Source organism: Cololabis saira, chromosome 6 (genome assembly GCF_033807715.1).
Source record: "Cololabis saira isolate AMF1-May2022 chromosome 6, fColSai1.1, whole genome shotgun sequence".
NCBI lineage: Eukaryota > Metazoa > Chordata > Actinopteri > Beloniformes > Belonidae > Cololabis > Cololabis saira.
Window position 1 is genome coordinate 7,661,971 of NC_084592.1, and position 26,362 is coordinate 7,688,332.

At 42.1% G+C, this 26,362-nt stretch overlaps 1 protein-coding gene across 4 annotated transcripts in view; it reads left to right on the forward strand.

Annotated features, from left to right (window-relative positions):
• The window catches only part of sema5ba (sema domain, seven thrombospondin repeats (type 1 and type 1-like), transmembrane domain (TM) and short cytoplasmic domain, (semaphorin) 5Ba), a 310,185-nt gene that overhangs the window by 221,466 nt on the left and 62,357 nt on the right, over positions 1–26,362 (forward strand). For all 4 annotated transcript variants that reach the window (XM_061723153.1, XM_061723155.1, XM_061723156.1 and 1 more), the window contains 3 exons: positions 9,091–9,226; positions 16,939–17,146; positions 18,272–18,479. In XM_061723153.1, the coding sequence (XP_061579137.1) occupies positions 9,091–9,226; positions 16,939–17,146; positions 18,272–18,479 (552 nt within the window). The remainder of the gene's footprint in view (positions 1–9,090; positions 9,227–16,938; positions 17,147–18,271; positions 18,480–26,362) is intronic.

The window sequence follows — 26,362 nt, forward strand, 5'->3', positions numbered from 1 at the left end:
TAAAGGCCAATCCCATATACCCCCTACTCACTACCACTAGCCCTAAAAATGAAGCCACAGGCGTAGGGCCTTGTAATGTTCCCTAGGGATTGGGACACCACTTGCTCTGTCACTGCGTGGTTTACGTTCGGGTACGTAAGCGACTGCGTAGTTACGTTTGCACATACAGTACGTCACACCATATCAGGAAGCTCAGAGATAAAAGCTGTTTTAATTTCAGCTGTAGTGCTGTTAATATGCCACTTTATTAAGTTTTAATATTTTTTCAGGCGTAAAAGTAACCGTTAAGATCCCCAACCTGGGCTCAGTTTATCCAAATAACGCCTGTTAAGAAATTGAATCCGATGTTTTCGGAGATGAAAAGAGCCGCCGGCGATTTATGGTTCCGCGTTAAATCAACGCAAAGCCTACGGCGTAGACTCTGCGTTGGTGTAACGCGGAACCATAAATCAGCCTTTATTCTGGCGAGATCTGAAGATACAACGCAACAACGAGCAAGCGAGTGATTATGTACATTCACTGAGTGAATGTTATGAAAGTAAAATATATATTTCTCGCTAGAAATGTAATGTTTCATGCAGAAACTAACTCAAAATATTGATTTTATTCACTAAAAATTAGAAATGTCCGCCATGTTTTTTTGTTTGATTCAGTCTGCAAATGATGACGTAAAGCATTCTGGGAATTTTCTCAGGCCCTCGGTCAGCTAGTCAGCATCTGAAATCCCTCGCTGTGAAGGGTTAGATTCATACACACTAGCCCTCGTTATGCCCACTACCCCTAGGTGCAAAGAGGAATTGGGACACCACTACCCTCATGGGAACGTGCAAAATGTAGGGGTAGGGATGAAAAGTAGGACTAGGGGGGACTGGCCCTTAATGTTCTTGTTAAATCCAGGTGGAAACAGATGTGCTAAGCACTGACCACTTGGGATCGGATTCCTTGGGACACATTTGCAATGAATTCACTTTCTCCCGGGCCACTTCCACCAGAGAAGAAATAATGAACAATATGAGAACACAAACGGCCTTCTCTTTCGCACACAATAAAATGAAAAGGATGTAATGATTAGTTATTACATTCAAAAGATAAAGATGTTTGAGTACACATGTGAAAGATCATAAGCAAAAACATCCACTGATTTGATTTAAAACATCCAGCATATTGTTGTTGAGATGCTTATCAGCCTCTTGCTATGTGGAGCCAGTAGTTCAGTGATCTCTACCCATCCAGTTTTGCAGTATACGGCTCAGTAAAGAGCTCATTTCCTTTCTAGCATCTCTCTCTTTTTTTTCTTTTTTTTTAAGGCTGAACTGAAAACTGCCCTGAGATGTGCACAGATACAGCTCAGGTGTCAAGCCAGGGCACGGCTCAATCAAGTTTTCTTAGAGAACAACACACAGTGGGTTTCTTACGGGCAGCGAATCTCATGAACAGTTTCAACACAGACTCTTTTTTAATTTCCTGAAACAGCTGGCCCTACGGTTTAGTCAAGCAGCGGTAAACAGTGAACTATTTTCAGCTGTGAACGAATTCACATTGGTGTTTTAATGAGTCCTTCTGGCAACAGAACCTTGTTTGTTCACGTGTGTGTGTGCGTGTGTGTGTGTGTGTGAAACAGAGAGATGGGGGTCACAATAAACTTTGTTGTTTGTCTGTTGTAATTGTAACAAAGGATTTGTTGGTTTAATGGCGTCCTCTGGCTCTGATTGATAATACGCTGCATCCTGCCAGGGTGTAGATACACAAGCAGTACTTGTTAATGAGGTTAGTTCAGTTTACTAGTTAGCTTAAAACAAGATAAGATCACCAGCCTCTCTTTTTCAGTATAACTAACACAACCAAAACATTAAGGTTAAAGATACATGTAACAAAAAACCATTGCTGTATTTACAGTCATCTTCTTAATAGATGAAGTTGAAATCAAATCAAAACTTGCTTGATGAGAACACAATTAAGTTCATGATATTTAAAATATTCCCACTGACCTGATGTAAGACAGCGTTGGAAGTTTTTGAGTTTTACGTCACCTTCAGGGTAATCACCTTCCATGGGTGGACCTGTCAACAGGGACTGATGTATCCACATTAATTAAACATTTTAAATTGACAAGAGTCCTAATTAACCAATATCATAATAAAGTGGTGGGCAGCACTGTTTACTCACAGCGAGAAGGTTCCAGGTTCGACTCCCTGGCCTGGCGGAGTCTTTCTGTGTGGAGTTTGCATGTTCACTCCGGGTACTCCGGCTTCCTCTCACACTCCAAAAACATGCGTAGTAGGTTGATTGATGACTCTAAAATTGCCCGTAGGTGTGAGTGTGCATGGTTGTGTGTTTATATGTGGCCCTGCGATGGACTGGCGACCTGTCCAGGGTGTATCTGCCTCTCGCCTGAAAATAGCTGGGATAGGCTCCAGCAGACCCCCGTGACCTGCAAAGGATAAAGTGGGTATAGATGATGGATGGATAATAAAGTGGTTCAAAGTCATTTGAGTTGAGTATGTAGGAGCAAAAAAAATAAAAAACAAAATAAAGAAAAGGTTAATACCAGCTGTTTAAGAGTGCTTTCACACCTGTTTGGAGCAGTTTTTCCGAAACAGGGAGCGTTTCCCCCTAAAGATCGGTTCGTTTGGTATACTGTATGTGAACACAGCAATCGCGCTCGGATGCGGGACAAAACAAGCGAGTTGAGATCTCCTAGGAGAGGTGGTCTCGGCTCGCTGCCATTCCAGACCTGGAGCGGTTTTTTTGCAGGGAGAACAGAATCCACACAGCACACAGAAACAAACTAGCCACACTCGCTTACAATGCTCCATAGTTGTTGTTTTTCCCAGGGTACGGAAGAGGAAACTCCTTCCGCGTTCATTTCTGACCAATGAGAGAACAGTTGGTTTGCGCATGGCATTTGTTACGGTTGCCTTGTGAACACAAACGAAAAACGAAACAACTGTATCGATTTAGCCCCTGAATCGGAACAAAACAAACAGGCCACAGGTCTGAAAGCACCCTAAAATACCCCTCCAGGGACGTGACAATGCTCAGTTCTGGTATTGACTGAGTCATCAGTCTTGTGCAGCATCCGTGGAAGAATGTTTCTGAAACTGAAAACTTGTGTTTCCTTGCTTGATCCCCAATGAATCAGTTAACTTTTGGACATGTCCAAAGCTCTGGAACCAGGTCAGCATGACACACTTTCAAGTTTTTATGTATTTCGCTCATCAGAATTTAATTTGAAATTTGGCCAGTCACTAAAGTTGTCAGAGGAATTAATTCCAACAAGAAGAGGCTTTATTGATGTGAATAGGTTATTCAAAGGTTTTGGTGCAGCCTTGATCTCCAGGGACAATGAAACTGAGACTGGAGCAGGGCCAGGCAGAGCTCCTCTGCAGGTGGGCGTCTAAGCCCGGTGGGACTGGGGGTTCTGAGTCAGGGTGGCCGTGAGTCCCTGTGGGACCAGCAACATGAATAGTAAGGGAAAGTGGTGCTTTTGAGCAAGAGCTGCTATGGACAGTGTTGTGCAAGTTCATACTTCTCATGAACTAGTTCAAATTCAGTTCATTTCAATATTTTTAGGTGATAAGTACAAATGAAACACCCCCCTATCCTAAAACTGTTCACTGTATACAATCATGTTTTGTCCTAGTGGCGTTTCAACTTTACTCAGAGGCTGTAAATCTCCAACAATGTAGTCCTTTATCAGTTTGTCTACCTGTTTCTGGGAAATCCTCCCCCTGAAGGTGCAGACTGGGGTTGTTTGGGGTTGTTGGGTCTTCTTGCTCTTTCCTGATCCCTTTTTTTGATTGTCAAGGACTTGCAGATATTTTCTCGCACTGGACGGATGCTTTAACTCCACATGACGTTTCAAATGTGAAGTTGACGAGGCAGACGCTCCGACTTGTTTTCTCAGCGCAGGTGGACATAATTTGCACAGAAAGGTTACATTTTTACCGTCAGACTCTTTGGGAGACGATGTGTAAAATTCCTGCAGATAATGATAAGGATCATCATCTGACGTCTCGCTGATGCTGCGTCTGCAACGTCTCTCTCTTCACTGGTCATGTAAAGATGCACCGGGCTCGGGTCGCCGTTGCCATGGAGATGGTGCCTTTTGTTATGCTAGTGTGCGTTGCATTGTGGGTTATGTAGTGTGAAGTCGTCGTCTCGTCGAGTATTTTAAATGTGCGTGCCGCCCGCTGGTGAAATGAGGAGGATTATTCCGTAATAATTGGACCTAAACAGTGAAGCTGAAACTCACATAATCTGAACAGTTCAAATTCCAATTTGTGATCTGCAGAATGAACAAGTTCACTTTCAAGTTCTTTATTTGCAAATATGTTGCGGCCAGTTCAACGTTCTCACAGAAATTAACGTGTTCAATGATCGCGTTCATTCAAACTCGTTCATGCACAACACTGGCTATGGAAGGGCTTGGATTCCTCAGGACACTTTGAGGTTTGATGGGAAAGAACAAACAGAGGTACAGGGAGCCGGAATCAGCCCTCCGTCCTCCTGAGGTCCTGTTGATTTTTCATTGCTTATCATTTCTTCTCCGCCTCTCCACTTCAGACTCTTATTGCAACATAGAGACAAAGAAGTGAAGGGTGCACAGTGAAAGCAGTCGGTGGCGAACCCTTATGCCACTGTTCAAAGCACAGAAGATGAAACAGAAGGGAAAATCAGAGAGGTAGACAGGGACGAATTCTTCAAGACAGGATATCTGAAAGAGCCAAAAGGGACAGCAAATGGCAGGGTTTGCTGGAAAGAGATGAATCGCATGAAGAAGTGTCGTCCTGCGTGATGAGGGTAATTGTCGTGGTGCTTCGCCGCAGAGAGCATCAGTGCAGCAACAGGAACCAGCAGAGGAGATGCTGAACCACTTTTCAATCACTTCCCCGAGCTTTTAAGAAGGCTTGAAACATAGTGGTTGCATCCATTAGTCACATTGACTATATTCCTTTCAGCTTAGCCTTTGGCCGCTTTCTTGACGCCATGAGCAGAAACCCACTGTCAAAATGGAGCTCTCAAACGATCTCTCAGGCTGTCTGGCAGAAACTGGATATGATGCAGTGTGAAGCTACACTTTGACCACAAGCCCACATTTAAGCCAGTGCCTGTTCTGAAAGGGTAAATGTTCAAACTGCTGTGGTTGTACCTCAAACTGCATCTCATTTGGCCGCGGTCTCTTCCAGCCAGGGTTTGGTTACTGCCGTCTCACCACAGCACTGCTTCACACACTTTGCCCCTGCCTCCCTGCCACTCTCACAGCCATCCAACAAAAGGGAGGAAAAGGTCCCTCTACTGTCGTCTGGAGGCCGTTTCATTCCAGAGGCCATGTGTCAGTCAGTGACGTTCAGTTTGGCTTCCCTAAGGGTGCTTTCAGACCTGTGGCCTGTTTGTTTTGTTCAGATTCAGGGGCTAAATCGATACAGTTTTTCGTTTGTGGTGTTTGTGTTCACAAGGCAACCGTCTGTAGCGGTTCAAAGCTGTTAACAAATGCCATGAGAACCAACTGTTCTCTCATTGGTCAGAAATGAACGCTGAAGGAGTTTCCTCTTCCGTACCCCGGGAAAAACAACAACTATGGAGCATCGTAAGCGAGTGTTTCTGTGTTTCTGTGTGTTTCTGTGTGGATTATGTTGTCACTGCAAACGAACCGCTCCAGGTCTGGAATGGCAGCGAGCAGAGACCACCTCTCCTAGGATCTCAGCTTGCTTGTTTTGTCCCGCATCCGAGCGCGATTGCTGTGTTCACATAAACCAAACTAACCGATCTTTAGGGGGAAACGCTCCCTGTTTTGGAACAACTGCTCCAAACGGGACAGGTGTGAAAGAACCCATAGTTGTTACCCAGAATTAATTTGGAGCTGCACAGCTCTTTTTCTCTCTGCTGTAAGCTGGATCTCAAAATCCAAAACAAAAACACCGAAGTGTGCACAGCTATCACCGGCCTCGTATCAAAAATGACATATCCCCCCTCCGTTATCTACAACATGGCTGGATCTGTAGAGCCTTAACATATATTGTAATAATTACATTTAGTGGGAGTAATTACACCTAAGAGATGCTGTTTTATCTCAACAAAGCAATCCTTAACCACATCTGCACATATTGCAAGAGTATAGTTTGATTGGAGAAGATTCCTGTTGCTAAACGGACTTTCCTGCAGTCCAGACCTGTCGCCCTCTGACACCATTCTTCTCATCATAAAACAAAAACGCAAAGACGGGAAACATTTTGCCATTGACATCACAAAATAATTGTCTCTAGTTGTCAAACGGTTAAAAAAGTAATCTGTAGGGGGCACGGTGGCGCAGCTGGTAGTGCAGCGGTCTCACAGCAAGAAGGTCCTGGGTTCGATTCCCGCCGGGGGACGCTGTGGGTGCTGAAGTGCGTGTTAGTTCCCCCATGACTTCAGTGCCCACACCATGGGTGGGGTTGGCGAAAGGATCTTTCTGTGTGGAGTTTGCATGTTCTCCCCGTATTCCCTTGGGTAGCTAATGGGAGCTACCCTCACCAAAAACATGCACACAGTCCTGGGCTACACATGCCCCCTCTGGCCAACCGGGGCGCCAGATGGGGTGGGGAGGAGAGGATCTGGCCGGAATAACGTGATCCTTCCACGCGCTACGTCCGGCCGGAGTAGCCCCACCCTGTCTGGTGAAAAGATGCGGCCTGCTCACTCCTCAGGTTAAGGAGGAGACCTGAGCTCAGTGCAGGGCCCTCCCGGGGTTGGTAGAGGATGGCAATGCCCAGGACTGTCACTTAGGTAGGAGCACGGGGTGGTAAAAATGGGAAAAAACCGGGATAAAAAATATATAAAAAAAAAAAAAGTAATCTGTGATGCAACACAGTGGTAAATATACCCCGTCCTTAATCATTACTGGGAGTGCATTCAAGAGGCTTTGCATGGGGAAACATGTCTTCTGTTTTCAGTTTAAATATATGACAGAATATACAAATATACATTTCTTTCTAATAAATTCAAGTTAATGGATGTATTTCATTTATCCTCATTTATCCACAAATCAGCAGACTGTTTTTATATTTCCACTTCAGCAGTTATTCATCCTCAAAAAACTGATTGTTAAGTACATGCTATACTTTTCAATGATTGTTTCAAAAAAGAAGTAACGATCATCATAATCATCCTCCTTTTATAAGGAAGCCAGGAAAATAATTTAAATTTTGAAAAATATTTTGATTTTTTAAAATATCAAATCTAGAGTATTATTGGAGATTAGGAAGACATACATTCATCTGTAAGTTGTTGTTTATGTAGGTCTACTGATGTCACCAAATATGGTATTTGAATGGTAAAGGGTTAAAATAGTTCCAGTATAACTCTGATAATATGTGTAGCCTCTCTATTTTTAATATTGTGTCATGTCTACAAAGAAGCTGAATCCCCTTGTGTTGTAGTTTAACATGAATACTCACAGAAGCTGCTTTGTTTTGTTATCATTAACAAACGTCAAAGTTCTTCCCGAGAAGAAGTAAAATGATACAAGCTTGTTCTGGCTTCGATACACAGCTGGTGCTTACTTCTTATTTCATTCCTCAAAAACACCCAAAGCTCTGCCCTCCAAGTAGTCGGGATGGTTTCTTTCAGTGTGGAACATGTTGACTGCTTTTATGGTAATATGCATTGCCAAACCTCAGTAAAACATGGATTAAAGTGCTGAGAAAAATGAATATAACGAGAGCCGGGGGAGAATCCTTCAAAAGCGGAGTACTGTGTGCATGAATGACAGTGATGCCTCAACATAACCATTTACCAAAACAGGGACTAAAGTTTTTCAACAAACGGCTGTCTTCAAATTATTAGTGCTTCACATCAGCTGTCTAAAGCTAACATACCAACTAAGTTACACTGCAAAAACTCAAAATCTTAACAAGAATATTTGTCTTATTTCTAGTTAAAATGTCTAATTTTTAGTCAAAAAATCTCATTACACTTAAAACAAGAGTCATTACCAGAAAAATAACTTATTTGACAATGTTCACCTGTTTCAAGTAAATTTTCATTTGAAATAAGTAGAAAAAATCTGCCAATGGAACAAAATTTATCTTCTCATTACAAGCAAAAAAATCTTGTTCCATTGGCACTTATTTTAAGTGAAAATTTACTTGAAACAGATGAAAATTGTCAAATAACAAGTTATTTTTCTGGTAATGACTCTTGTTTTAAGTGTAATGAGAGTTTTTGACTAAAAATGAGACATTTTAACTAGAAATAAGACAAATATTCTTGTTAAGATTTTGAGTTTTTGCAGTGTAGTCATAAAGTTTTGTTCTCTCTCTGTTGTTTGAACACATGTTCCAGTCATCTGTGTTGCATTGGCCTCACATTAGTCTCACATGTAGGATATGGTAAAAGTGGTCAGACCTGCTTCAGAGCTCATCCATTACCTTTTTTTTTTCCTGTGTAGCGCTTCCCCTTTTCTTTATTTCTCTCATTCTGTCTCAGTCTTTCATCACAATATCATCATTCACTAGCTGGTAGAGTAAGGACAAGCCATGTCCAGGCTCCTGGCCGCTCCCTGTCTTGTAAAAAGTTTCTGGCTTGTGCTCAGTATGCAGGAAGGTTAAGAAAAAAAAGAAGAAGAAACCGTCAGCAGTTGCAGGCAGTTAAGAAAACCATTACCTTCCACGTTATTATGGCTAAAGACAATCACGATAATGGCTGTACTCACACTGTCAGTTTAGCTGAGGCTTTCTCCTGTATGTTATTCCTGTGAGGCAGCTGTGGGTGTGTATACTGTACGTGTGCATGCCCATGTTTGCACGTAATTTGTGCAGCTCCCTCCAAAATCCTCCGCTTAATGCTGTCCCTCATTCACTGTCGAGCACTGATAGCAGCTTAGCCTGCAGCCAAAGCAAGCCAGACACATAACACCTGTTTAGTGCAGGTATAAATGATGTGACTTCCATTAAAAGGATGGAATATATTGCAGAATTGCTTTATTACATAGCTGCATGCTCCTGATTTCTGATATGGCTTCAGTTAACTGCCATCGTTTGAACTGTTCTGAAAATGATTATAAAAAATACCATCTCTGCTGCTCTCTCCCTGCTATTTTCTCCTATAAAGCAACAGCATTGCCGCGTCTGCAGTGTGTGCCTTCAACCTGAGCGCCATCACCCAGGCATTCAACGGGCCCTTCCGCTCCCAGGAGAATCCCCGCTCCACCTGGCTCCCCACGCCCAACCCCATCCGCAACTTCCAGGTCAGTCTCTCTCCACAGACTCACGAGGGTCGCTTTTAGAGCGGCTAAATAAATCAAAAATGAATCAATTCAGCCGGTCGGCTGTTGGGGTAAAGGGAAAAAAAAATAGTTTTTAAAGATTTTGTGGAATTCCAATTTACATATTCAACTTGTAAGGCTTTAAAACTACATTCACAACCATGGGGATCCTGTGGATCACTGATTTGTGTAAAGAATGATGGCACAGTACAATTTAATGAGCAGGACATTTTTACAGAAACCCCTGTGTGCAAAAAAGAGGGAGCATAGAAAAAAGAGTGAGCATAGAAAAAAGAGTGTGTGCGCGCGCGCGTGTGTGTGTGTGTGTGTGTGTGTGTGTGTGTGTGTGTGTGTGTGTGTGTGTGTGTGTGTGTGTGTGTGTGTGTGTGTGTGTGTGTGTGTGTGTGTGTGTGTGTGTGTGTGTGTGTGTGTGTGTGTGTGTGTGTGTGTGTGTGTGTGTGTACACCCACTTAGCACATTCCCTACATGAACTGGCAGAGCTCTGAAAATAAGAAAGCAGCATATAACAGTATTCATAACATTGGTTAGTGTCATCATTATGAACAATTTTATGCAGTTAGAGCCTATTTTTCCTTGATTTTCTCAGATTTTTGTTTAGAAAAGCAATATTCCGTCGATCTCTGTTTTGTCTAATCAGATGCTTTAGGCGTGTTAGGGGAGGGCCACCAGTGGTTGGGCTGGTGTTCTGGTTAGAAACAAAGGCCACGTTTACACATTTACAAAAACGGATATTTCCCCCTCTACATTTTGAAAAATACCATAATTTACACAAACCTGCATAAATACTGTTAAGGTGCTATGAGCATCCAAACCTACAGGGGGCAGTGTAACGAGAAGATAAAGTCATGCTAGCCAATCAGAATTCTGGAAAAAAACATCAACAAATGACACATGGCCAAACAAATTGTAAACACAGGTCTCACTCATGACGCTGGTGACGTTTCTGTCTCATAATGTGACGTTCTGAAGCCTAAATGTCCGTTTCCCTCTGTTTACAAGCGAACGTGAAGAGGTTTTTTTGAAAATCTCCACTTTGGCCGGAGTTTTCAGGAATGATGGTTTTTGGTGACTTTGAGCTTCGTTTTCGTGTAAACGAACGGCCAAAATGCATGAAGACACCACCGTTTTTGCTACGTGTAAACGAGGCAAACGATTATTCATCTGCTGGACATGTACTTGTTTCAGTTTCTAGAGTTTTGAATGTACGCATAAGGGTTGCAATTTATTGGACAGAAGCTTCCACCTGAATCAATCCCCCCTCGCAAATTGTCAAATCATCCCTTTGACACACTGATAAAAAGGAGAAAATTGACCAAATATAATATTCCAATGTGTCTGATAGGTAGTGTGTACATGATTTCCATCCATGTGAACACAAGTTACTGCAGTTTAGCAGAGAATAATTCTGCCAAGGACTAAATCCATTGGTTCAGGTCCCATATAGTTGCAGCGTAGAGTCAAGAGGTAAACTGTCATGTCATTCAAAAGAAGAATAATATCTATTAATATGCATTATATGCAACGATCTGTCATAACATTATGACTACTGTGTAGGTGCCAGTGCAGGGGTGGGGTCTCTGTGGGCTGACATTGCTTTCCACTGCTGCCATCAGGTCCCATCAAACTGGTATCCGTGGAGATTGGAGACTAAATGAACAACTCAGGTCCTTTTTTCTTTGTGAGCACTTCCTGAAAAACGCTGACCTGCTGGGTAAAGCGGCTTTGGTCCGGAGGAATGTTGTTGCAATGTTGGAAACTATGATTGTTCTGATAAATATTTAAGATGGTGACTAGCGCTACAATAAGACTGATATGAGAGACAGGATTCAGGTTCTCCCTGCAGAACATTGCATTTTAACTAGATGAGGGTAAGTAGAGCCATTTTTTACTTTAAGTGCCTTTAAAGCAAAGGGATTACAGCAAAGCCTCCAACTACAATTGGTACATATAGTTTAGGATGTTGTGCATCTCTGGGAACAATCACTTTGAATCTAAAGTAAACTGTATGAGAAATAGCTTTTGTGGCACAAATTGCCCCCAGCGTGGGGTAAGTTGTGCCGTTAGAGAAAATACACTGGGGTAAATTGTGCCATTGGCAAAACATATCATTTTAATCTCACAAATAATGATGCTATATAAAAACAAAACAAATTCAATACAAAATTGCTTATTTATGGTTTATTTAACATTTTTGTCAAGGCGCGGTTGGAGTAGGACCCAGATGCAGGAGACCAGGAGGCAGGGGCTCCAAAAATAGTGATTTATTGTACTTAAATCAAAGAAAAGCGCTGCTTAGCAGGATTGAAAAACACGAGAGCCTAAACTTAAGCCACATGACACATGGAGGTAGAAACAGTACGGACCAGCAGGGAGCAAGAGAAAGACAAGACCAGATACACACAGAGGAGTTAACGAGACACGGGTGCAGATGATCTGTGCAGATGGAACAAGGGAAGTCAAGACAGAACTGAAACACAAAGACACGGGTTTTAAAATAAAACAGGAACTGACAAAACCGTGACAATTTTCACAACATCAAATGCCAGTTTGCAAGGCCTATTAACATATGAACACCTACTCCTACTCTTCAGAGATTTGGCCTACTGAACATCCCACTTGGTTTTTGTGGTGGGGGTAGTTTTTCTTAACACATCACCTCTAGGGAAAGCCCCCTCATCATTTTCTCTAAATGTGAACACGGGCTTTCCATCAACAGAACTATTAAGATTTTGCTTCAGAAATGTTGCACTGATGTCATCACCTTCAACTGTCCACCAATCCAATGTAGTTATAGGATTTGGATTTTTTACCGGCAAACTTCACAATGACAAAGTCACCGGCAGACAGATCCTTGTCACCATCATCATCACCATCACTCTGGACATCTGAGTGGCCATCGCTCAGTGGTATCGGAAAGTAACTCTCTCAGCTACTGGAGAGCTCTATCTCTTTGGGTTTGCTTTTCTTCAAGCTTTTCACAGCCCTATCTAGTAAATTATCATAAGTGCCAGTGGCACAACTTAACCCAAGCCCTTTGGCACAAATTACCCCAACCCCATCATTTGGAAGAAAATGCATCCCCTAGCTGTTTTAAGTTACTATCACGCTAACTGTATGGATTCATGGTGCAGCTTACTAAAACACTAAAACATGTGTGAACTGTTTTCTAAGTTGTCTATAATTGTTTGTACACTGGAATCAAAAAATCTTGTTCGTAGAAATCTTGCTTTGGAGGGCATGAATTGTTTTTTGAACTTAAATGTGCTTACTTCTCAAGCCATGCAACATGATTGAAATGGATGCCTCTCCAAAAATATGTGATCACATGACCAATTTCTTCCATGGCTTTCTTGATAACAGGGGTGGAACCATAGACATATATACGTAGACGCCTCATAGACTGACGCTGCCTATTGGAGCTGACGTTCTGCGCGGCCGCCATCTTGGATGGGTCTCCAACGCGGCCCCCAGTACATTTATTTCTACTGAGGAAGGTTTTATCCCCGACTACAATAATCCATAACTCCCCGAATTGTTACCCGATTTTCACACGGTTTGGTTTGTTACAAACGGCAGAGATTTAGTTATGATACAGGACGCTGTCACACATTAAAAATAAGTACTTTTATGCTGAAAGACTTTGTATTATGCTCTTTAACTAAGACATATGGTATGGCATATTAATAAATGTATAAATTAATTAATTTTATATTTTAATAAAGAAACAAGTTTGATTGTTCATTTGAATTTATTTGTAGGGGAGAGGGGTGTGTTATAGTATTTATTTATTTATATATTTTTTTACTTTCTTTCTTTCTTATTTATATTATTTATTTATTTTTATTTAATTATTGTTTTGAAAAGTTAAAAAAAGGGAAAAATATAGATATTTCTATTGTTATTGTAAATCTTTTTTTTTTCTCTTATTGCCCTCAATAAATATATCTATAAAAATAAATCCAGGTCATTCCAGGGTCTTATACTACCCTGTTAGGCTTGCAACTAGGCTGGGGAGCTAAAACCCTTGAAAAAGAACTGTTTTGCAGCTTCTTGCGTGTGCTGGCTGTAACTGTAACTCTGTAACTCCAGTGTAGTTAATTTCGCCTGGAGTGAGGAGACCCATCCAAGATGGCGGCGACGCTGGATTACGTTCCAGCATGTCATGAGGCGTCTACGTATATACAGTATGTCTATGGGTGGAACAACTTGACCCTTGGCACAAATTACCCCACTCTCTCCTACTGCCCAGTGGTATTATGTCCGGGTGATCGGTGTGTATATAGTATTGGTGCTGCATTGCAGAGTCATTATACAGCACGTTTTATCGTGAAATACCAGCAGTTTCACCTGCAGAAGGAGCATTCCATTATTTCTGTTGTGGCTGTAATTGTAGCTCGAAGTACTAATTCATGCTCAGGACAGCAAAGCACTCGAACCTTTTTTTTTTAAATCCCTCAAATGAGCCTCAAGACTGTGCTCCCACATTTAAGCAATATGTTAACACGGAGATGAGAGGAGGGGACATGTTGGATATGGATTATACTAACACGCCACGGGCCTACAAGGCAGCACACCCACCGTCACTTAGAGCTCTCTGATTGCATCTCAATATTTCTGACAGCAGCCTACTGTTCATTAGTCCTCACTCCCCACCAACATCCCCAGGACGTCTGCTCACACGCCGTACAAACATCTGGGTCTCTAACATGAACTCCCTGCAGAGGGTAGTTAGGGGAGCAGAGAGGATTAGCACTGGTTTCCCTGCACTCCATACAAGAACCGCTCTGGAGCCACTATCGGAAAAAAAATCACTGCCCTTTTGCTTAAGATGGGCAACATGCACCCAATCCACTTGTACCAGGAACTGCAGCCATCAGGCAGGAGATACGGCGCCATCAAAGCCTCGGCATCCAGACTGCTAAACAGCGTCGTGCCACAGGCTGGGAGGCTGTTAAGTAGTCATTCCACCTGATTATACCGCTGGTTTCATACGGACACTTTGACACTTTAACAAGCCACCTTGCAGCTGCCCAAAGGTTTAGTGCAGCTGCAAGGTACCACACTTTTAACTTTAACTTGGAACTTTTCTTAACTTTCTTTTAATGGTTTTTGTAGGTATAGGGGGGGTTATTTATGTGCGGGATGCTCTGATAGTCTCTGGAGAAATGCTGTCTCATTTTACCCCATGCAACTTCTTGCACTGCAAAAAGAAAGTAAAGGCTAATTTGATATGGATTTGATTATTAATAAATGATAGTTTAATTACAAGTTTGGCACTAACTTAAGTGAAAGGCCCATTTAGATTGCTTAAATTTGTGAGAAACAGCTGAACAAGTTCACTAACTCAAGAGCATTTGGAATATATGTTAATGGGAGCTGAATAGGAAATCTTCATGTCCACTGACTGAGACAGTAATAAACAGAACTGCAGAACTCACCGTCTCTACTGAAATGAAACAGGAGCCCTTATTTAAATAAAAATGATTTTTTTTTTCATTTGAAACTACTGGATAATAAGACCTGAGCTATTTTATTTTTTCATTCATTTTCATTCACATCAAAAAGACGCAGGCTAGTGTTGGAAATGAAACTGCTGTACAGTCCAAAATTGCTCCCAACCTGGCCTTGACACTTAAAAAAAACACTTATTTACATAATGCATGGTTAGTTTCATTTCTATGAGTATACCACAACATGGAGTTTGCTGTGATGCAAAGTTCACACTGAAGATGTTAAGTCTTCAGTGACCTGATGTTCTCCATATGGGAGGGGGAGTAAGTACACCACCCTTTTTGGTCCACTTCAAATGGACCAGAGTTTGTTTGCTTGGAAAGTTGGTTTGTTTAGGGAAGTGTGAATGGGCAAACCAAATCTAATACAGATCAATAAAGAGGACTCTGGTCCGCCTATAAACATAGGTCCTGGTTCTGTTTGAAGCAAACTAATGCCGCTTTTACACTAGTACAGACTCAGCCCGACTCGACTCGCCTTGCCCTTGTTTCTTTTCAATACCCAGATGAGAAGTAGGAGGTTGGAGTGAAGCTGCTGTGACGTATTTGATTGTGTGATCTAAATGGAGAAGACAACAACACTAAAGATGTAGAACCTGGAGGAGATGATAGATGTGCTGCTGGGTCTGTGACTTGTGTTTGATATCAAGTTAAAAATGAGAGTGAGAGAAACTTCAAGCAGTAACGCTTTTTTTTTTATTTGTTCATCTCTGTGCTGCTGAAAAGTCAGCTGGAGCCGTGAGCAGCTATGAAGAGACAGAGCTCCTGGTAGATCTGGTCGTTCCTTATCTCCGTCTAGATCCCTTTTTAATTCTCTCCTCAGCACCAGGTTTATGAACATCTGACCCTCAGAGTTGGATCATGAAACAGACTTCTGCTGCCATTGCTGGTTGAATAAAATGAACAAGAATCCGTCAGAGTCTCTTTCTCTGATTTCCTCCTCCTGACTCAGACGTCTGACTCCAAACCCCCGACCAATCAGTGGTCTGTAGTGTGATGATGTCAGATACAGCCGACTCAGCAGCTTAGAACCTCAGCAGAATAGATACAGAAAAGTATCTACTCTGCACGTTAGACCCCTAGTGGAAAAGAACCAAACCGAGGCGAGTCGGGCTGAGTAGGTGCTAGTGGAAAAGCGCCATAAAGGTGGACTACAGCGTGGGGTATTGTGGGAAAACACAACCTTAACAACCTAATGCAATTTCCCTGTGGAAATGTTTGGCGCTCAAACATGGATGAGGACAAGGTAAAAGCTCTAACAGAAGTACGTTCAGATGAGAAATAAGAGCAATGAAGTTTGCGAACTAGCAGGAAAGTAATGCTGCCTTAACCACCTGATAAACAAGTTTTCTTCGTTGTTGTTTGTCTTGTCTCCTTCAGTAAATCTTGGTGCTTCGCCACACATTGGCGAGGAGGGGAATATCTTATTCCAAGGGTTGGGTTTGTTTCAGAAAGGGTGGTGTGACAGCAAGCTTAGACCAGCTGAACGTTGCAGTCCCATTCGAGCCGGGTCCCCAGTCACACCGCGTCCACCGGGCCGTCAAGTGTGAAAATGACCTTAAGCCGTATTCTTTCCGATTATTCATGGCTAAAGGCATAAATGTCACCCCAGGTTTGACTTCACAGCAGTTTGATTATAGGCTAAATTTTTTTTGTCAGGAACTTCGTATGTATTCTGATTATTATGAAATAATATGAAAGTGTTTTCTATGGAAAGTTTATGTGAATTCATTTCTGGACATGAAAAGTCGTTGTTCCGCAGGACAAAATTTCAAGTGTTGAATTTAATTGACATCACAAACCTTGTCAAATGGAAAGATCATCACTATCTTCCCTAAACAATTTGTAGATGCAACCCCCCTCCAAAGACGCCAACAAATCAATGTCCCACTGTACTGCCTAACAGTCTTGTAGAAAATTGTAAAGCAATCACTCTGGTTGTGCTCTTGTGGAAAATGTTGCTATCATCTGGAACAGAATTAAGAACTGAATTAATCTAACGAAGATACAGTGTATTGGTTTGAAAGTGTATTGGTTTGAAAGTAAGAGAAGGATGTGAACTGCGATCAATTGTTGAGGTTCCTTCTTTCTTTCTGCCTTTTCCCTTGTCTTGTATCCATCTCTCATACTCCTCTGATACCTCATTCCTATCTTTTCCTACAGTGTGGTACTATAAATGAGGAGGGTCCCAACGACGGTTTGACGGAACGGAGCCTGCAGGACGCACAAAGGCTGTACCTGATGAACGACGTGGTCCAGCCCGAGTCCGTGGATCCGCTCGTCATGCAGGATGATGTTCGTTTTTCCAACCTCGTTGTGGATATTGTTCAGGGCATGGACACCCTCTACCATGTTATGTACATCAGCACAGGTTAGTCACGAAAGCATCATGCCATAACAACTAAACCAGGGGTCTGCAACACAAAATGTTGAAAGAGCCATATTGGACCAAAAACACAAAAAACTAATATGTCTGGAGCCGCAAAAAATGAAAAGTCTTGTATAAGCCTAAAGCCTGAATTATGGTTCTGCGTCAAACCAACGCAGAGCACACGCCGTCACCGCCGTGAACCTTCGGACTTCTCCGTCACTCCATTTCTCCGCGGTGCAGTACCCCCCGTGACCGCTAATTTGCGATCTTTTCCTGAATGGTTTATCCGACTTTTTCCGGTCACATTGAATCAAAGAGATAAGGACAACTATTGTGCAAAAAAACAAAACAAAAAAAATCACACATACACGAAGAAAAGAGCGCTGAAAGTTCACGACTGCTTCAAACCGGAAACCGGAAATGCGTTACTACCAAGCAAACCAATCACAGCCCCCTAGTCTGCGTGTGGTCTGTGTTGCCTCGATGCATAGTTACAATTTTCGGGAGGTGCACGTCAGTGACGGCGTCAGTGACAGCGTGTGGTCTGCGTCGACGCGTACCACACGCCGTAGGCACGGCGTCGTTTTGACGCAGAACCATAACTCAAGCTTTAGAATGAAGACAAAACATGCTGCATGTATCTATATTAGTTATAAGTGGGGGAGATTTTTTTTTTCATTATGCTCTCCGAGAAAAAAGTTGAAATGTCGAGAAAAAAGTCGAAATGTCGAGAAAAAAGTTGAAATTTCGAGAAAAAAGTCGAAATGTCAAGATTAATGTTGAAGTACAATCTTGAGAAAAAAGTCAAAATGTTGAGAAAAAAGTAAAAATTTCGAGAAAAAAGTCGAAATATCGAGATTAAAAAGGAAAGGAAAAAGGAAGAAAAAAAGAGAAAAAAAGGAAAAAAATAAGAAAAAAGAAAAAAAAGAGAAAAAAGGAAAAAAAAGAGAAGAGAAAACAAAGGAAAAAGGAAAAAAAAAGAAGAAAAAAAGGAAAAAAAAGCTCCAGGAGCCACTAGGGCGGCGCTAAAGAGCCGCGGGTTGCCGACCCCTGATCTAAATGAACCAACTTATAAGTATTTAACCAAGAAATAATGATATTCCATTGTCTTTCTTTCTGAATCAGAATACGGCACCATCCTGAAGGCCCTGGCTACTCCTAACAAGAACCTGCAGGGCTGTTACCTGGAGGAGATGGAGCTCTTCCCAGCAGGTGTACGAGATCCAATCCTGAGCCTACAGATCTTGCACAGTGACAGGTCTCTGTTCGTGGGGCTCAATAACAAAGTCCTGAAGATCCCACTGGAGAGATGTTCCACCTACAAGACTGAGGCGTAAGTAGAGTAAGAGTTCTTCTACTCCAGAGAAGTTCACAAAGGTCTGCAGGACCGGATATTAGAACAATGTCCAATGTTAGTCTTATAAATCTACCCTGGAAAGGCCATATCAGAGAGGTTCTTACTGCTAGAAATATGCTAAAGCACACAATGCAACATGCATGTTGTAAAAATGGGAACTGCATTTACCTTGTCATGTGTCATTGTTGGATGTATCCGCAATGTGGAAAAAAGAGTGGAAGTTAATACAAAGACAAGGACAAAGGTATATGAAGCAGTGTTTTTTGTTTCATTCATATTGCAAGGCATGAATTTTGAGAATATTCAGACTGCAGTTCTACATGAAAATGGGAAATTCTATTCAGTATATAGTGTCTCTTCAAATGGAAAACCATGTGAAGTTAGGAAACCCAGCACTTGAAACAGCTTGCTATCTTGACTTCTCTGAACTGTGTAAGAAAGACGAACAACTTTTATGTTTTAAAATTCTAGATTTGAGTCCTAAAGTGTAGCTACTTGTGCCACAGGTTATGAGATACAATGTATTTTTATTTATTTTTTACGATGTCTTGTGCAGAAACCTATTTTGCACGCAGTTCATCCTTTCTTAAAGCTGCAGTGCTCTATACTCAGTGTTTGTTGTGTGGTTTGTTTGTCTTACTTTTTTGAGGTGGATTTAGTTTAACCTGGTTGGTCCTCAGCTGGAGGCAATTAACAGTCCTCAACTAGGATTAATGCCTGAAAGAGCACACCGATAATCACCAAAGTCCTTATGGAACCGCGCAAATGATGAAAGTGCTATCTCAGCTGCTCATTGGAAGGAATAAATGAGAAATAAATTTGTTGTGCTTTTACTTTAATGAAGTCTTCCATAATACGGAAAGAGAACTGCTCCTTTTTTTTTTCTTTTTTCTTTTTTGTGCCCGAACCAGAGAATTAACAGAAAAAAGCAAGACAGAAAAATAAAATTTCTCTAAGGGCAAGATTTTGTGAGAAAGTGAGACACAGAGAGAGTCAGAGAGAGAGAGAGAGAGAGAGGGCCTTTTCTTTTCCATCTTCAGCTTCTGTGTTATTCATGTGAAAATCTCAAGGATGAGCAAAGGGGGAGTAATCTTGCTGGGTGTTCGTCCAACCTTGTGCATCTCATCAGTGCTCTCAATCAGGATCCTCAGCTGGCCGACGCAGGCCTTCAAAGTCAGCTTCATTCTATCATACAAATGCTTTGACACTGTTTCTGCTCTGTGTGCATGTGTGTGTGTGTGTGTAAGACAATGTAGTGGTGTAGTTTGTGTGTGGGTTGGTGTTCTTCATATGCACAGCGTGATGAGTCAGCTTGCTATTTTTGCTAAATCCCAAACTCCTAGACGCACGGGAGCAGACACTTGCACGCACACCAAGCAGGCAACAGTTACATTTTAATATGATGTGCGTGACATAGACAAGATTAGAGTCAAATACAGAGGAGAAGAGGAAGCGGCGGGGAGAGGAGCCATGAAAAATCCAGCCAGACTATGCGAGACACAGTTGCGGTGGAAGCCGTACGAGGAATGGGCCCCAAGGGCACCAGAGGAGGGGGGGTAAGACAGCCCGTCCTTAATTTAGTTTGCAGTATTCTGCTCACCTCTGCAGCTCACTCATGCTTACAGTCGTTCAAACGCGCGGCATCTTAGGACATGCTGAGCTGCGTTGTAAAACAGATGTCAGACCCGTCAGTCAGGGAGAAAACCAAACTCATTTGGTTGAAAAGGAAGTAGAGAAAGGCAGATTGATGATGTGAAGTCAAAAGATGAGAAAGACAAGAAGGCAAGGAATTATTTATTGCATGTGACTACAGCATATATTTTCATGTGTATATATATTTTTTCTTTATTGGCAAAATGTGGCCACCTCAATTTTTCTGACGTTAAATTGTCTTTTATTTTAAGGTCTTTCTCTGGGCAGTAATTAAACCGCTTTTCAAAGAATAAGAATTAATCGCTTTTCATTAATATTCCATAGCTGAAGGTTTTTATTCCATTAAAATAAATGTATTCCTCAAAATAGCCTTGAAATAATTCCACATTTCTGCCTCATTCAGTGACCAGGGATCCATGACTGCAGTTGTGTTTGGTTTTGTGTGTTTTTTACGAGCAGACGAGGAAGTCTTAGTGCTTAATCCGAGAAGTCAGGTGGTCCTGGAACGTAGCAAAGTGGGATCTTGCTCAACCCTTAAAGCTTTTATGACATCCACAGGATCCTGACAAATGTGTTTTGGTTCAAGGACCAAACATTCGGTGAACCTGTCCATCCTCTTTTCATGCACTGCACTTGGCCTGCTTAGCTCTACTCACCGTGCTTTCCTTGTGACTTTTCTGTGGAATTATGTTTCCAGAGCGTGCACCGAGCAGCTCCAGAGTCACGGTCCCACTCGGGTCACTCAGAAACACACACATGGATCAGACGTGAGCAGCTCACACTACAGACCGCTGCCACAGAGGAGAACGGGAACAGCCAAACACGCTGAACTGGCCTTAACTGAGTTCACACTGATACATTATTTACTTCACACACTACAAGTGATTTATTGCTGCAGCTAATGCCATTAGCCTTGCAGTGCAAAGGTGATCAGCCATGGTATTGGCTTTACCGTTCACACATGTTTTATAATAAAAATAAAATAATTCATGGGAATTTGCCCAACCAGTCCACATGTGTTTTGTGGATCTGGAGAAGTGTCAGTGTCTCTCGGGGGGTCAGTGAGTATGGAGTCCAGGGTCCTCTGCTAAGGTCTCTGTATAAAATTTCAAATATATTTACACAAATGTGTGTATAATGCCCTTAAACTACTATGTGCACTCTTATTTTAGTATTAACAACCTCCATTTCTGTGGAAAAAAAATAATATTTGCTAAGAACTACATTTCCCTAGTCATGCTATACAGCTTTATGCTAATCAGCACCCTATTTGTAGTCACATTAGTCACAACGGAATCACAACTGACTACAGAAACTGACAGCTGACAACTGACACAGAACACGTGTTGCTAAGCAACCATAAAACGCCTCGTGACCACGCCCCCTTCCATACAGTCCTGATGGGTGCGAGGTCCGTAATTGTGTCCGCTTCAATACTTTATCTAATGTCCTGTAACGGACATTGATGTATTCACAGTGATTCAATATAAGTTGTTTTTTCACAAAAAAATGAGAAATGTCCGCCATGTTTTTTGGTGTCACGGCCAGAATCTTGAAAGTCACATGACTTGGACGCAAAACTAATAAGCAGAAAAAATGTAAATCGACGCAGGCTCTGTGTCGATTTAACGCGGAACCATAAATCAGCTCCCGAGCCGGCGGCTCTTCTCATCCCCGAAAACATCGGAGCACATTTCTTAACAATTTCTTAACATATTTGGATAAACTGAGCCCAGGTTGGGGATCTTAATGGTTACTTTTACGCCTGAAAAAATATTAAAAAACTTAGCGCTACAGGGGAAATTAAAACAGCTTTTAGCTCTGGACTTCCTGATATGGTGTGACGTATGTGCAAACGTAACTACACAGTCGCTTACGTACCCGAACGTAAAACACGCAGTGACGTAGCAAGTGGTGTCACAATCCCTAGGGAACACTACAAGGGCCCTACGGTTTGTGGCTTCATTTTTAGGGCTAGTGGTAGAAAGTAGGGGGTGTATTGGGATTGGCCTTTACAACACGAGGAAAGAGCAACCAAGACAGAGAAGACATTCATGCCCCATTCATGGGTGTATTGGCATTGGACCTATGTCTCTCGGCTGGCCTGGGAACGTCTCGGACTCCCCTTCGGAGGAGCTGGAGGAAGTGTCTGGGGTGAAGGAAGTCTGGGCATCTCTGTTGAGACTGCTGCCCCCGCGACCCGGTTCCGGATAAACGGTGGAAAATGGAAAATAAAAAAATTATTATTGGTAAACACTTGACTTTTGCAGCAAGGGTTTTCAGTGAACTCTGGATCTTGCTGCAACACTTTGGTCTCTCAAGTCAACACCATGCCCATCCATTATTAATACGCTTGTCTTGAGTATATTGTCAGCTGTGAAAAGGAACAGTGAGTCAGGGGATTAGACTACAGACTGAACACGCTCCTTCAATACTCGTACGGTCTACAGTTGAAGTTGCTGCCATTGTGACAGGATTGCCGAAGTGGAACAGATCAACACTTGTTGCTGAATTCAAACATCTTTTGAAGCTTGTGAGGCTAACGAGATTATATTCTCAACGCATCATCCTATCATCCAAATATGATATGGAGACTTTATCTGAGAAGATTACAGGCTTGAGACGCATTTGTCTTAACATATTGAAAGATGGTCCAAAGCTGAAATGTATCTGATCTGGGACTTAAAAGAAAAAAATATATAGTGATTATAGTGTGGAAGCCTTATGGATTATTGGCCTTCCAAAGTCTGCTAAAGGAGCTAATCTTTTTTAACATGCTTCTGAGACACAAAACATATAGCCAGTACAGTTTTTGCCACATAATTACAAGTATCTTACAAATAGTTCCAGGGAAAGAGCTTTTCACTCCTGCTTCAGATTGATGTCATAATTTGAAAGACTTAAAACACGGGAAACTCAATATGTCAATCACCATACAGTATATGCAAATGATTGAAAGCTGTCACATAAAGCATCTTTTAAGTTTCTAAAAAACTAAACAGTACGTTTGTCATTACACTTTTGGCACAAATACTAGTACAGCACTTTTACAGTATTGTCCATAATGGCTAGACATCTACTGTACAATTTCATCCCATTTGTCCAAAGGAGGTCCAGGGGTCTTGTGCTTTTCAGATGTAATTTTGTAAACCCAAGCCCTCCTGCCATGTTCTTTTAAGAGAAAAGTTGCCTTCTCCTGAAAATCTTTATTATAATTTTTTTTTTTAATTCTTTATTTAATTCATTAAAAGAAAAACAAAACAGTTCAATATAATTACAACAAACCTCTTTCCTTGAATGAAAGGGAACATAAAGAAGACTAAGCTGATTTTATCTGTCCCTTTTTCCTAAGAAATCAAATCTCAATTAATGTAATAATATAAAAAAATAAATAAAAAAAATTACAAATCATGCAATTAAAAAACAGTCGGGGGTGAAATGAATTTTCCCCACTTGTGAGTAATCGTTCCTACTGTAGCACGATGGACTCCAAATTGTTCTGAAGGGGTCGATAGGTATGTTGGACGTCACAAAGGCAGCTGAACATGTCCAAGGACTGGGGAGGATGAAAAACCTTCCAGCTGGAAGATGAACCATCTACCTCTAAAATTCTTAACGAGTCCTCCAGTAACTAGTCCATGTAGTGCTAGGGATGTAATGCATTACATTTCTGTACAGAGAGAGAAATACTCCATTACTACTAAGCACTGACAGCAGGAGAGGTGGCTTTAGTCTTGCTCAAACAACTTTCTCCCTCTTTCCTTTCTTAACCATCTTCTGTAGGTCTGTGGACCCCCGCCGCTCAAATGACGTGTAAAAAGACCCACCTACAGTTCCATTCAACGGCGCTGTGAACAAACCCCCTGTCATTTTACTGCTGTCTGAATGAGCTGAATGGATTTCTGTTCAACTGTTCCTCATTGTGTGCGGTCTCTCTATTCACGAGCAGCCACACAGGGCATCCATTCACACACTGGTAACAGCTGAAAAATTGCAGATGCTTTTTCTTTTTTCTTTAAAAGTGCAAATGCAGCTTTGCAGCAGCAGCAGTATTCAGGTGTGACGACAAGTTCTATGTATCTGGTTTAATAGGAAACATTGCAGCAGCAGTGTAGCAGTTCAGCTATTTGCTGAGTCGTCACATATTTAGGTGTTTGCTAATAACTCTCAGAAAATGCAACTATGTTTGAGGACCTGTAATTAGGGCCCGAGCACTGACAGTGCGAAGGCCCTATTGTATCTGTAGGAGTTCTCGTTTTTATTTTTCATCCGAGGAAATTAGGGCCTTTTTTCCCCCTAAACGTGCTCCAAAAGTCACCAAATTTTGCACGCAAGCCAGGCCTGGTGAAAAATTTGATATTTAATGGTTTGCATTAATGGGCGTGGCCTAATGGATCAACAGCGCCCCCTAGAAAACTTTGTGCCTCAAGCCCCACAATACGGTTTGATGTACATGCACGAAAATCGGTACACACCTGTATCATGTCGCAACTTAAAGTAAAGTCTCTTGGCGCCATGGCCGAAACTGGACAGGAAGTCAGCCATTTTGAATGAATTGTATTAATTTTGGCGCAATTTATGCCATTTCTCCCCAGGTGTGTTATACATCAAAATGTGCATCTAGATCCAGCAACGATGCGCATTACTTTTCTCAGTCAAAAGCGTTACCGTGGCGACGCTAGACGCCAAAAAGCGCGCCCCCCCCCCCCCCCCCCCCCCCCTTCATCTGATTGGTCCATATCAGTTCCTACTTTCTGCCATAACTTTTGAATGGTTTGACATAAAGACTCGTGGGTGGTGTCATTGGATTTGGTTTAGAGTCCTTAACCTTCATTGGTGTAAATTGGCTCCACCCCTTCTTCTGATTGGTCGATATTTCATTGTTCCTATTTTCTGCAATAACTTTTGATTGGTTTGATATAGAGAGTCGTGGATAGTGTCATTTCTGATATGCTTATGATGATAAGTTGAGTTGTATGTGAACAGCAACTTTTTTATAGTATTATTGACCTAGGAATGTGGGGGGAACCCGGGGGGGTGGCCATGAGTGTGAGGGCCCGTCAACATCAGCTTAACAAACCTTGGAACAGAATAAAATTAGCTTTTCTCATCTTTAACTCAAGTGCTTTTGTTTTGTTCATTTGCTAAATCCCATTTAACTGTTTGTAATTTACATCCTGTTGGTGAAAAGTGTTGCTGCGTGCATGCATGCGTGCGTGCGTGCGTGCGTGCGTGCGTGCGTGCGTGCGTGCGTGCGTGTGCGTGCGTGCGTGCGTGCGTGCGTGTGTGCGTGCGTGCGTGTGCGTGTTCGTGTGTGTGTGTGTGTGTGCGTGCATGACATTGTGTGTGTCCTCTATTTGTGGTGATTATGTTTGACCCGGCCAATTGGCACCTCTGGCTAACAGCTCCACTCAGTCCTCCACATGACTCCCATCCCTCCATCTCACTCTGGTAGAGGAGTGGTTTACTTTACCTTCAATGACACGCTGGCTTAGCAGCATTGTCATTTCCAGCAGGACTTTTTCAGCACTTTTTTTTATTTGGGAAGAAAGATTGTCACTGCTGCCAAATAGAAGATGAAACTGCTGGTTTTATACCCCGTCACAAAGGCCTTTTTCTCCTTTTAGTCATTTAAAGGATCGCTTTTCTCCTTTATCAAACCTGAATGTGTCAGAAAAAGTGGCTTCATAAGGGGTTCAAGTGAGCGTTTAAGGATATCCTTCTCTGTTTTCCGAGCTTAGGATGAAGAGAGAGGGGGATGCACGATAAGAATATGGAAATAAAAATAACAGCCAGAAGGAGGAAAATGCTGAATAAATCATGACGATAATGTTGTGGAGGATGAAATGGAACAAATCAGACTTTCTGTAGTGGCTGTGTTCCTGCACCAAAAACCACTGCACACAGATCTGCTTACATAAACTTTACATTTTATTACAAAAGGAACAAATCCTCCTGATGGTGAGGGCTACATTTTCAGCCAATAGGGTTTTTCGCTCAGTTTGCTGCGTATGAAAGTTGCGGTATAAGTGTGTGATTAACAGTGACCCGGAGTTGTGGTGTCAAGGAGGCTCGTCCCGCCTGCAGCAGGAGTTCCACAACCTCAGGAAACCACTGAGTAACCGCTGAGCAAAACCACCGACCATGAGCACATCCCACACACTCTGCATTGGTGCTCCTTTGTTAAAAGTGGCATGTGTTATGCA